The sequence below is a fragment of the Mastacembelus armatus genome, chromosome 23 (genome assembly GCF_900324485.2).
Source record: "Mastacembelus armatus chromosome 23, fMasArm1.2, whole genome shotgun sequence".
NCBI lineage: Eukaryota > Metazoa > Chordata > Actinopteri > Synbranchiformes > Mastacembelidae > Mastacembelus > Mastacembelus armatus.
In genome coordinates this window covers 5,476,135-5,488,176 of record NC_046655.1, presented here as the reverse complement: position 1 = coordinate 5,488,176, position 12,042 = coordinate 5,476,135, and the positions used below count along the sequence as shown (strand labels likewise).

Sequence of the window (12,042 nt, the reverse complement as noted above, 5' to 3'; positions counted from 1 at the left end):
ATTGATGTTAGCCATTAACTTAACAATCCTGGCGGAATTATTTTATATTTATTTGAATTCATGCATATTATATATATATTATTTTGTATTTGTTTCATAAATATTCCATATTTTACTTCATTAAGCTCCGCCGATGCTGCACGCCGGTTATATAAACACGCGCTCCCAGTGAGTCATCCGACTACCATCATGCACCGGGAGTTTTTCTTAGTTTTTTCCTCCGGTGGGCGGGGTCTGAAGAGAGGCGTTGTCGCACACGGGGTCCTCCCAGATTATAACCCGCAGATACTCACTATTTCCATACATTGCGCACTTTGCTGCCGATCACGACACTGTAATAATCCGAAATAACGTTTTAGACATGGCCAACTACATCCACGTCCCCGACGAGGCCCCCGCTGTGCCCAAAATAGACGTGACATTGGACGAGAGCGACTACAGACCCGGTGCGCTGAAGCTGATCAAGGAGCTGAGACCACAGTGGAAGCCGTCCGAGGTCAAAATGAAGGTGCCGTTCATTTCTACTTTTAATATTTCACTGTTCCGCTCGATGTGACACGTTCCCATATTTCCCACTATTCTGACTATGTATTTCCTTTTTTAGTTACAAGTTGTTAAAAACCGTTGTTCAAATTACGCTAGCTAGCGACGTATTTCCGTTTAAAAACGTTAAGCAGCTACAAATATGAATTGATTCCAGTAGGACCGTTAACGATATGTTGTGTCTGGACACAGTGACGCTAATGTTTAGCCTTTGCAAATTGCATCTGCGTCAGTTTGGCTCCTGATCAAACAGTGGGAGTCTCCGAGCGTTTTTGGCGCACCCTGGAAATGCAGTTTAGCTAAGCCCCTTCAGCTCCGTTATAGCGCTGTTATATATTATGGGATCCTGGTGATAGTAAACGTATGAGACATGACTGATTATCAAAGCAGTCGATTGCCTGGATGTGTTTATTTAGAGAGGGCGGATGCGTGTCCCACTCAGTTTAATTACCATCGTGCTGCCTTCAAGTGCCTGAGTTTCTGGAATTTTTTAGACTGTCAGGGAGTGATAAGTAGAGGCTTGAGATTGGCAGGAATCTCTTATCTATTTTTGTAGGCTTCTGGAAGAAACATAGATGGAAATAGAGCATGACTAAGGCTATGTATATTTACTTTGTGTGTAAGGGCATTAATCTAATCCTATAGATGGCCAATTTGAGCTGTCAAAGTCAAGCAGGCCTGCTCTGACAATAATACAACAGAAGAGGTGTTGTTTCTGATATTAAACACTATATTACCCCAGAGAGGTCAAGTAAGACTCACACATTACAGCCTAGGCTGTGAAGCAGAAAGTAAGCTATGCTCCTTTCCTGTAACAGGCAGGGGATGTGGCTCTACGCTGTAAACGCACCGAGAATGGCAGCAGGTCACATGCTCTGCCACCCTTGTCTAAATTCTTCAATAAGAGCAAAGTGGGAACTCAGCAAATGCCAGCCATTTGCTTCCCCGTGGAAAATAAATTCATCACAGTCTGTCGTTCTCAGTCAATCCCTCATAGAGTCAACAATTACAGATGACATGTTGGCAGCAGCCCCACCCCCACTCAGCACCAAAAATGTTCCCAGCTTCCATAGAGAACCCGTAAAGATTGAATCACAGGGGACTTTTGTGGGTGAAGCTAGGGACGAGCTTCCTATGAACCGCTCTTGCAAAGCAGGACCCTGTCCATCACCCCTCATGACAATGGGTGTGTAGGTCTTTCTCTCTGCTAGCCCTCATTCTTCTTCATTCTCCAGCACTGGAGGCTGTTAAGGCAGCGAGACAGTGTTTGCTAGGGTTCAGACAACCACTTACCTGAGGGGGTGTTGTTCCATCATGCTGTCCTGCATAAATAAAGAAACATTAGCATCATGAACCAGCTGTGCCAAAACTCATACTCTCTGATGAATAATGTTATCAAACTTTAGCTGACATCAAGACAGTCTAAAAGGTGTTAATCACCATTAGCCTACAGTGGATCAAGGCCAAGACATACAAGTAGGTATAATCAAATCCCTTAATGTGACATTTGTAAAGTTTATTCAGTGGCCGACAATAATAATCTAAGACAAGTCTTGAAAGCACTGACATGTCAGTTCTGTTCTTCTTCCTCATGTTATTTAATGGCAAATAGGCCAATGAACCTCTGTTAGGATCGCTGCAAAGAAATGAGAGTTGGTGAGAATTGGCTGTAACACCTGCCCACAAGAACTATGAGTCAGAAGTAAAACTGAAAAACTAATGACCAAAAAAAAAAAAAAAAAAAGAGTAGTGAAACTGAAAAAACAACAGTGAAAAAAAGTGGCGAATACAGTAACTGTAATTTCCAATGTATTTTTCTAAGGTGTGGTTAAAAAAAAAAGGTGCATCAATAGTGAATGGTCCCATTGTTGTGATGCTGACACACAGGATAAATTAAGATTTTTCCCTGATCTACCTGTTTGCCACTCTTTGTATCTACAGTTCTTCACAGATGGAATAACCAATAAGCTGCTGGGCTGCTATGTGGGCACAGTCATGGAAGATGTGGTGCTGGTCCGTATTTATGGCAACAAAACAGAGTTACTGGTCGACCGTGAAAATGAGGTCAAAAGTTTCAGAGTACTGCAGGCACACCGATGTGCTCCACGGCTCTACTGTACCTTCAACAACGGCCTTTGTTATGAATTCCTGCAAGGAACTGCTCTGGAACCTAAACACATTCGCAGTTCCCCTCTTTTCAGGTAAAAACGCAGCCAATACTCAATCATTTTACACGGTCAAGGGATCTTACTGTAGATCTAAAGAATCTAGTTTGAAATGAAAGCTAAATATGAGTTTGAGCATGTAAAAAGTCTGTAAAGGCTGTTAATGCTAACATTTACATAGTAGATCATTTGTATTAAATTGAATCAGTTTATCTTAAAATGTGAAGTTTTGGCAAAATGTCGACATTTGTGTTGATTTCTATAAGAAACGGTAAATAAGACTGTGTTGATTTGCTAGGCTGGAGCCTTGTTGCTTACTATTGCTTGCTGCTATAATTCTCCTCCTCCCGTTCTATTCTACCCTGCAGGCTCATTGCCAGACAACTAGCCAAGTACCATGCCATCCATGCCCATAATGGTTGGGTGCCCCAGTCTGACCTGTGGCTGAAGATGAGCAAGTACTTTGCTCTCATCCCCAAGTACTTTGAGGACCCTGAGCAGAATGCCAGGTGAGGTTCAAATTACTGACGTCTGGCATACCATGAAACTTATTGGACATTATAACACAGTACATTACTTAACTCCACATACATCCATCTAAAGATGTAGGTTACATAAGTTTCCCTCGATTACACAGCGTCAGTATTGAACTGAGTTACAATAATCAGAGTTCACTTTTAAGCTTCGGGTACTTTGGCATTATTACTTTCTACTTATTTGAACAGTGTAGCAATAACAACAATCTCAATGTATTTTGGCATCCAGAATGCAAAACAAACATTGACTTTTACAGGAGGTTGTTTCTCAATGGAGGCCACCCACATTTTAATCTCGTGAGAGGTGTTGATAAGTGACTTCTGAAAAACTGCAACACCTACCATATCTTCTGGTTTTTCTGTCACAAAGTCAAAAACAAATAGGTGGAGTAGATATGGTCTGAGTCTTGGTCTGTTTGCCTTTTGTGTTTTGGCTCAATAACTAATGTGTGCAGCCATGGAAGTTTTCTCATGCCTTTTTAACAGGAATTTCCCAGGAAACGGAACTGACAAAAATCTAATTATGAATAATGTGTAATGAGGCCTTACGTAAAGTCAGAGCTTTGTTCTGGAGATAAAACTGGGAGGATTGCCGTTTATTTTATTTTTGTTATTCTTTTAATGGAGCTTATCGTTCTGGTTAGAAACACTCTCCCTTTGCTCATGTTAAATTTTTGTTTGCTGTAGTCATGTTGTCATGCTAGGCATTGTAGTAGTAATAAAATTGATTCAATATTACATGATGCAGCCCAGATCCTGTGGTTTCACTTTGTTTTTTTTATAGTCATCCAGATTGCGCAATGTTGAGCTCTAAAATCAGTGGCTCATTTCTTTCCCTGTGTTTTGCTTCTTAATTTATGTCTCCAGGTCCAACATTAATTCTCTTTATAATTCTACTTCCCGACTCCCTCATACTGACTTTATCTTCATCTGTTGTTCTGTTAATACTCATAATACTCCTACCTCTTCTAAATATATATATCCCCCTCTGCACCTTGTAGGTTGAGCATGGAGGTGCCCAGCCCACGGTACCTCCGAGAAGAGCTGATGTGGCTCCAGCAGAGCTTGTCTCGGCTGGGCTCCCCTGTAGTTCTGTGCCACAATGACCTGCTCTGCAAAAATATCATCTATAACCAGGAGGCAGGTCAGTATAAATTACAATAGCTTAGTCACAGACATTCCAGTATGGCTGAACTGTGTTGTAGTGTGATCTGCATAGGTCCTACTCACAGGTAGGATTTCATTACCTGCACTTCCTCAACCGTAGTCACATGCTTCACTCAAAGTCAGTGTTTGCAAACGGGCTGCAGGCGTAGAACTAGAACGGTTAGACACGACGGTCCAGTTTGGAGGTTGATTCTGATCTTCTGGATGGAATCCTCCTGTGAAATAAGGCAAACACAGCACATATAACAGTGATACTTTGGAGCTACAGTATGTTTACCATCTATCTCCCTCTAATTAAATTGGCCAAAAGGATTCCATTCTTTGTCCTAAATTTGGTCGGCTCTGTCGTTCTAGTTCTAAGACCTTAGAATGTAAACCACTGTTTATCAGCCTGAACAATGCCATTATATCATATCACATACCAAGTATCAGTTTTATTATGGCACATTTTGGAGCTTTAACAATGTTGGCTTTTCTTTTTCTTTTTTTTTTTGCTGGTATGAATGTCACGCAACATGTCCTCAGGCAAATGTATTAGCTCACTTTTGCTCTGAGTGACTATCATATCTTTTAACAAGACTCTACCACTCAGTCAAACTGTTGTAAGCATTGTTTTTATAATAGCAGAATGGTGAGAAGCAACACAGCAAAGGGGGAAAAGAGGAAAGTACAAGGTTTTCATGTATGTGGGAGGCGGGGTTGGGGTGTTTAAGGGAAGGTTTAAGAGCTGTCAGCCCCCTCGTCACTTTGCGACGAGGGGCGAGGCCCTTCTCACAGCTCCTTGTGTCTAGCCTTTCTCCCCTAGGAATGACAGCTGAGGCTGTGGCTTCCCTGCGCCGCCCTGCCCTGGGGAGGCAATGGAGAGAGACAAACCTCACGCACAGTCGGCTCTGAGATCCCTCGTGTAGTCTGCCCACTGCTCAGGCTAATCGGGATGAGTTCATGGCAGCAGTAGGACTCGCATACATACCTGTCACCCTCCAATGCTACTCGGCCACTAGCTCCCTCTGACATCTTATTGCGAGGCTACTTATGATACTGGTTATTACACAACTGATTTTTATGGTTTGCATTTGCTTTAAATCACTTCAGACAGCCAAATGGCTAAAGAGCTACTTTCCATCACTGCTCCTCCTCTCCACAATTTCCATTTCAAAGCTCTAATGCTGTTTTCTGGGCAGACCTAAAAAGTAAAAGGGTATCTCTGGTGAAACTCTGTTCTAATTGTCAACAAACCCCATCAAAAGAACCAAACCCGTGTTGAATTGATCAGGCATGGCAAGTTGGATTTGAATTGAGAGTTTTGTTCTGGTCTTTTCATGGGATTCATTGACATTAACCATAGTATAGAACAGGTGGGCAACTCGTGTTTCTTGAGGGCCACTGTCCTGCTTGTTTTTTCAGCTACCTCTGTCCTACCCACTGCCGATTACCTGGATCAGGTGGGTGGCCCTGGAATAACATGGGTTCCCCACCTTTGGAATAGAGTATCATGAGCCTTACTCTTTAAAGCTGAAACATGCTTCTGCAAAAATGCACACAGGTAGTAAGTGTCTAGGCAACTGCTGCTTAAAGACGACTCAACATGCACACCTGCAGGACTGCATTTGAATATTTAAATGCTGCACTTGCAGCATTTGTGATGGGGCACATGCTGCCGTACTTATTTCATGTACTCGTCTCTTGTACAGCCATGTAAACTTCATGCACATTTGCAGGCTTGCCACATCATGCTTCAGGCTTCTGTAAGAAGATAAGAGTTTTTTTTCTTCTTATCCCAGGATCTGTAGTATAATCACATATTTCTTAAGAACACCAGAACAACTAGGTTAAATGTTCAAAGGATTCACCACAATGAGTCCAGGCGCTTCACCTCCAAGCCATAATCACTACACCTCTGCCCGCATCCACTCAGGCCGTCTGAACAGTCATAGTAATAATCTCTTGTTGAATAGTTAAACACAAGAGGCATGAAAAGAAACTGAACAGCTACCACACAGCTTCCTGTCACGTCTGCTCTGCTGTAGCTGCTGAGTTAAAACCACTTGTCTGCCAAATGTGTCAGCAGAGAAGCCACCATTTCCTGTATTGATAAAACCATAAAGAGAAGTGGTGGAAGCCTCATCATTTTTTGTTACTGTTTTTCCTAAGATACTGTTAAAAGTTTTTAAAAAAGCACAGCGCTGTTTTACTTCCCTCTGTCTCTCAGCCCCCAACACAGGCTGCTGTAGCTGGCCTACTGTTCTCACTTTACCCAAATGTTTACAAAGGGGAAAAAACTTCACGTTACTTGGTTCTGAGAACCACAAAAACTTCAGCTCAAGTCAGCCCACAGGAAGTCTCTCTCAGATTCTGTTATTTTCAGAAGCAGCAGAGGTGTCCTGCTATTGGGTTTACAGCAGACCAATGGGACGGGAGCATTGGAGGGGAGTGTTATGAGAAGGGGAAATGAGGTTTCATTTCGAGGGGGGCGGGGACTGGAGGTTTGGCCGCGGGCCTAATGTTTCGTTACTGTGCGTGGGAGCAGGACTGGATAAAAGAGAAATGTGTCAGTGAGAGAGTGAGCATGTGTGAAAGATGTGTTTGCCCCAACCTTTTCATCTGCTGCACAGGGGGGCTATAGCCACTGCCCGGAGGTGTTCAGTTGTGTCCCGCTAGGACCTACACGCCGGCTGGTAACCCACCTCCAAGTGTCTTTCTTGTAGTCCAGCACCACCTCAAAAACTAATGTTCCATATTTTAGGTCAAATAAATTAGCCAATGACAAAAACAAATTCAGACATTTAAGAGCAGAGACACTTCATTAAATGTATTCTTCAAATTTATGTTTTTGTTAATGTCTCTGTAGAAACTGGGCTTGGCAAAGTAAGGGTTTGTATTTTGAGTTCAGCCACTGCATGACTGAAAGCTTCTCTCTTATTAATGCACCTCACATTTTCAGTCACCTACAAAACGCAGTCCGACAGCAACACATTCTTTGACCTTCCCTCTCCATGCTAACATCAGCTTTTCAAAGACAAAGTCAGCTTTGACCTTTCTGTTTCCTCCGATATTTCCTAGACACCTCAACCTCAAAGTCAATAGAGTTCTGAGAGGGAACTTGGATCAAACACTGTGCTGCTGCACATTTGTTTTGGCAGCTGACTGTACTTTAGTGTGTCTTTGTATTTTACTATCTTCCTCCCTTTGTCTCTCTGCTTTCTTTGCATTCTCTTTTTCATCTCTAACAAAACTCTGACCTGCCCATTTTTCCCTTCTTTTTTGCATGTACCCAACTCAAACATTCTCTGAAAGAGCCAGTTGCTCTTTGTTTTTCCTCAAGACATTTGGATGTCTTATGTCTTATATGTTGATAACTAATGTATCCTGGCAGCCTGTTGGGTGGTTTATTGGAAAAAGGCTGCTAACTCAGCTACTGGTAAATTTAATGTAGTGATGCAGACACCATTTGAGACTGACAGCTTAAACTCCTGTAAATCACGCAAGCCCTCTATCTGGTCTCCTTGGGATTGCTTCCCTCGTTTTATAACAAAAGCATAGACTTTCCCTTGTTTACTTAATGGGAGTTTTATTCTGAGTTAAAGACGACTTCCCTGAATTAACAGCATAGTTGTTTCTGTATGAAGTGTATTTTCAGAAGAACGCTTCTCGGGTCTAAATGCGTTTCTCTTAATTCCCCTTAATTCTTTTTTCTGTCTTGTGAAGTCTCTCTACAGTCTACTTCCCTCAAAATACAAACTCTTACTCCTTTCCCCAAAATCAACACACTAGCCACCCAGGCCAGACAGACAGACACAGACATAAAAACCCAATACATTTTGAGTTAAAGGGAAAACACAATCATTTTTTGTCTGCTTCCTTTGTCTCCGTCTAAACAATGCTGTTTCTCTTTCCAGGAAATGTAAAGTTCATTGACTACGAATATGCTGGGTACAATTACCAAGCCTACGACATTGGGAACCATTTCAATGAGTTTGCTGGTACGTGCAACTTGTACTTCTGAATATACAGTATATAGAAAGATATGTCTTTCTATACACTATACTATATGTATAAAGGTGTCACTGAAAAACACTGTGGGTTAACCTTGATGTGTTTCAGGCCTGAATGAGGTGGATTACAATCTTTACCCAGAGCGGGCTTTTCAGCTGGAGTGGCTCCGCTCCTACCTGGAAGCCTATAAGGAGCACAAAGGCCAGGGCAGTGAGGTGACCGACAGAGAGGTGGAGATTCTTTATGTCCAAGTCAACCGATTTGCCCTGGTAAGCATCTATACACCATGTGTTAAGAATCACAGTATCTTAGAGTATGTTGTTAGTATTTATAGTCAAGGTTGTGACAGTTTCTAGTTGGGCTTTATGTTCTCAATTTAACTGCATCACACAGGGTCAAACCTGTTATCAGTTTGAGGGCAGTGAAGGCTTCCCTTTTTTTTTTTTTTTTGTTTCTTTTTACCCCCCAATTTCGGTTCAAATTAAAGAACTGAAAATGAACAGTTGCAGAGTACGGTAAGAGCCCCGGCAACCAGATCTGAGTTGATAATTCAGCCCTGCAGTTAGGTGGTGGACCAGGAAACACAGGTGATGTGGGCTATGACATACACTACCTGCTCTGATAATGAGAGGAGGATGTTTGTGATGCCTCCACATATGGGAGGCATTACTAATAATAAATTATTACCCCCATGAGGCTCAGCTCTCTGCCCTTTTGTTTACTGTCAAGAGGGAAAGAAGGCAGTACAGAGGATGGGCAGGTGAAGCAATTGTTTCTGTGTAAAGTATTTGTTGTTGCCATAGGGTTCTGCTGGCTGCACACATGCTTGGGCGAGCTAGCTGGGGTAACCAGAAACATCATTTAGTTTTAGACAGTGAGTACATACTAATACTTTGTGTGCTGTCTCCCTGTTGCCCTCTCTTGTCTGCATCCAGGCTTCTCATTTCTTCTGGGGTCTCTGGGCTCTGATTCAGGCCAAGTTCTCCACCATCGACTTTGACTTCCTGGGGTAGGCATCCATCTTGAAATGAACCAAAAATTCTAAAAAGAATGTTAGGCATCCAGATTGATGATATTTGTACCACCAGAGTGCACAGTGTATTTAAACAGTGCCATATTTAGTCCAATCTAACTAATATGTCTCTTACATTTTTGTCTTACAATATGTCTCTTACCGCTGCCATTGCTTTTCTCTGTATGTCTCTACTCTCAGGTATGCAGTCCTGCGTTTCAACCAGTACTTCAAAATGAAAGTGGAGGTAGCAGCACTGACCTTACCCAAATAAAAGGCACCTCTTCATCTTCTCTACCTTCTGCTCCTCCTCCCTTCCAACTTGCTCTGCACCTCTGGGGCTCTGTGTAGGGAAGTGTCAGACTGAGAATCTGTGCCTACAGGTCCCCCTTTATTTAGTTATCGCTAAAGAGTGAATGGAGCACAATCTTAGCCATTATCAATGTAGTCACATACTTGGGGAACCAGGAGGGAGCCCAGAATTTTAGTATGGGTGTGTGTGTGTGTGTTCAGACCTGCTAATGTGAAAACACACATGCCTAAATTTACTTGAAATGCAGTCATTTCAGTTATTCTAATATCAAAGAGGATAATAACATGATAGCATAGAATATTGTATTTGTAAGAAAATTTTCTTTGCAGCTGAAATCACTATACAGTAAGATGGAGGTTGAATGTCGCCTCATTCACAACAAATGCATAGCAATCACCTACATGACTGACAAGTGGCCCAAACACTAATCTGATTGCCTAGAAACGCCTTCCCTCCTGTCCGCATTCATGGGGAAACCCAGTGAGAGCCGGCCCAACTAACAACCAAATTAATACTGACATGATAGCAACACAAAGCCTACATTGTTCGCTGAGGACAAAGGTAAAAAAAGAAACAAATGTCGAGACGGAAAGGCCAATTATCCTGCCATATATCTGTGGCTATGTCCCAAGTATACTGTTGTAAAGGGTGGTGTGTCAAAATAGCCACATAATCACTGTTGCTCTGTATCTTTGTAGTTGGTGAGGGCTTGTGTATTTTGAGTTCCTAGAATGAAGGTAGAAACATCAAACTGTAGGGGTGCATCTTTTGTTTACATTTACTTCTCTCTAGTTAGTCGTACATCACTGACTCAACAGCCATTTGACTTGAGGATCTTCTCTGTAATGAATCTTGTTCATCTGGTTTTTTAATCTTCGCTGGGGACAAAAATGCAGCTCACTGAAATTTGAACATTCCATGTTCACAATGCTAGACAGGTGGTGTGGTTATGGGTCGGCAGTGTTAGGGACTTTATTTACTGTGACAGACTGTGAGCCATGGTGCACTACAGAAGACCAAACAATTCTACTGTCTGCTCCATGTCAGGGAATTGGGAATCATCTTAAATGTAACAAAACACTGATGGAGTGGCCATTTTGCCTGTATATAATGCATACTGTATCATTTTTCCCATAGCATAAAGTCAAATAACAATGTATATATTGATTAAAATGACAGTCTTATACTTAACATGTGACTCCTGGGCAAATACAGCATATTCAGAATAATTGTTGATGGTCTAAGAAGATCATTTGGTTTTCTATTTTCCTAAACAATTTCATCTCCGCTCAAGCCGAGTTTCTTGTTCTCTCCAAAACAAAACAAAGCAAATGACATGTTTGCCCAGGTGCCCCCTATTGTAACAAGTTTCAATGAAGAGACCATTGTTGACAAAACTGGATAGTCCACTTGGGTGTGCACTGCTGCACAGGACTAGTGTATGCTGGCTTTTAAAGTATGTGACAATCTTTCATAGAGGCGTATGGTGGGGAAGGGATTTAATAAGTTACCAGTCTGAGTTGTGTTAGTTGTGTATGTTATGTTGTAGCTCTGTAGAGGAGTTTAATGTGGGGTGCACTATTAGACCACGTTTACACATCACATGCACACATTTATGCAGTTTGTCCTGTTCGTCTAATGGGCATGTTCAAATATATTCAAAAATTCTACTGCTGATATTTCCTACTGGCTTTATTTCCCCATCCACTTAAACAAATGAATGCCTGTTCACTGTATTTCAAAAGTCGTTTCAGTACTGCTTCTAAAGTGTATTTGTACTTAACTGTAAAAAGATCTGCCCTTAAGTCCATCAGGCCACTGTAACATATGTTTATATGTACAGTAAACAAATGTGATATCTTTGCTTGCTCTTAAATGTGAAAGAATGTACATAGGAATTCATTTATTTTTTTTTGTTTTCTAAAAGTTGCATTGAAGTAGTTACTTGGGTAAGAGGTGAAATGAAAAAAGAAGAAAAAAAGATCTTTTCAATACTGTAAAGATGCTTTGAAAAATAAAGTTTATTTACCCTTACAGTTTAATTTTGTAATAAATGTTCCCAAATGCCAAATGTCAGTTAAAATGCTATATGTAATCTGTGTTTAGCATTTCATGCCCATATTAAGTATTTTTTTACGAATTATATTAATACATGTGAAATTAAAAATATGTTCATACTATAAGTTACAACTATCATAGGTCTGGTCTTTAACATGAAGCCTCCATGATTGCTAAAACTAACCCCACATTAATCCTATAAACAGAAAAGACCACAGTTCTAAATGCGACTAATAAAATATAATTGAAGAAATA

General features: G+C 41.3%; 1 protein-coding gene across 1 annotated transcript; it reads left to right on the top strand.

The window, feature by feature from the left end:
* Positions 1-237: 237 nt before the first annotated feature.
* Positions 238-11,771, top strand: etnk1 (ethanolamine kinase 1). Its single transcript, XM_026326335.2, has 8 exons — positions 238-508; positions 2,485-2,744; positions 3,077-3,217; positions 4,246-4,388; positions 8,308-8,391; positions 8,513-8,673; positions 9,340-9,413; positions 9,618-11,771. Exons 1-8 carry the CDS (start codon positions 362-364, stop codon positions 9,688-9,690), a joined length of 1,083 nt encoding a protein of 360 aa, XP_026182120.1. The 5' UTR covers positions 238-361; the 3' UTR covers positions 9,691-11,771.
* Positions 11,772-12,042: the final 271 nt, after the last annotated feature.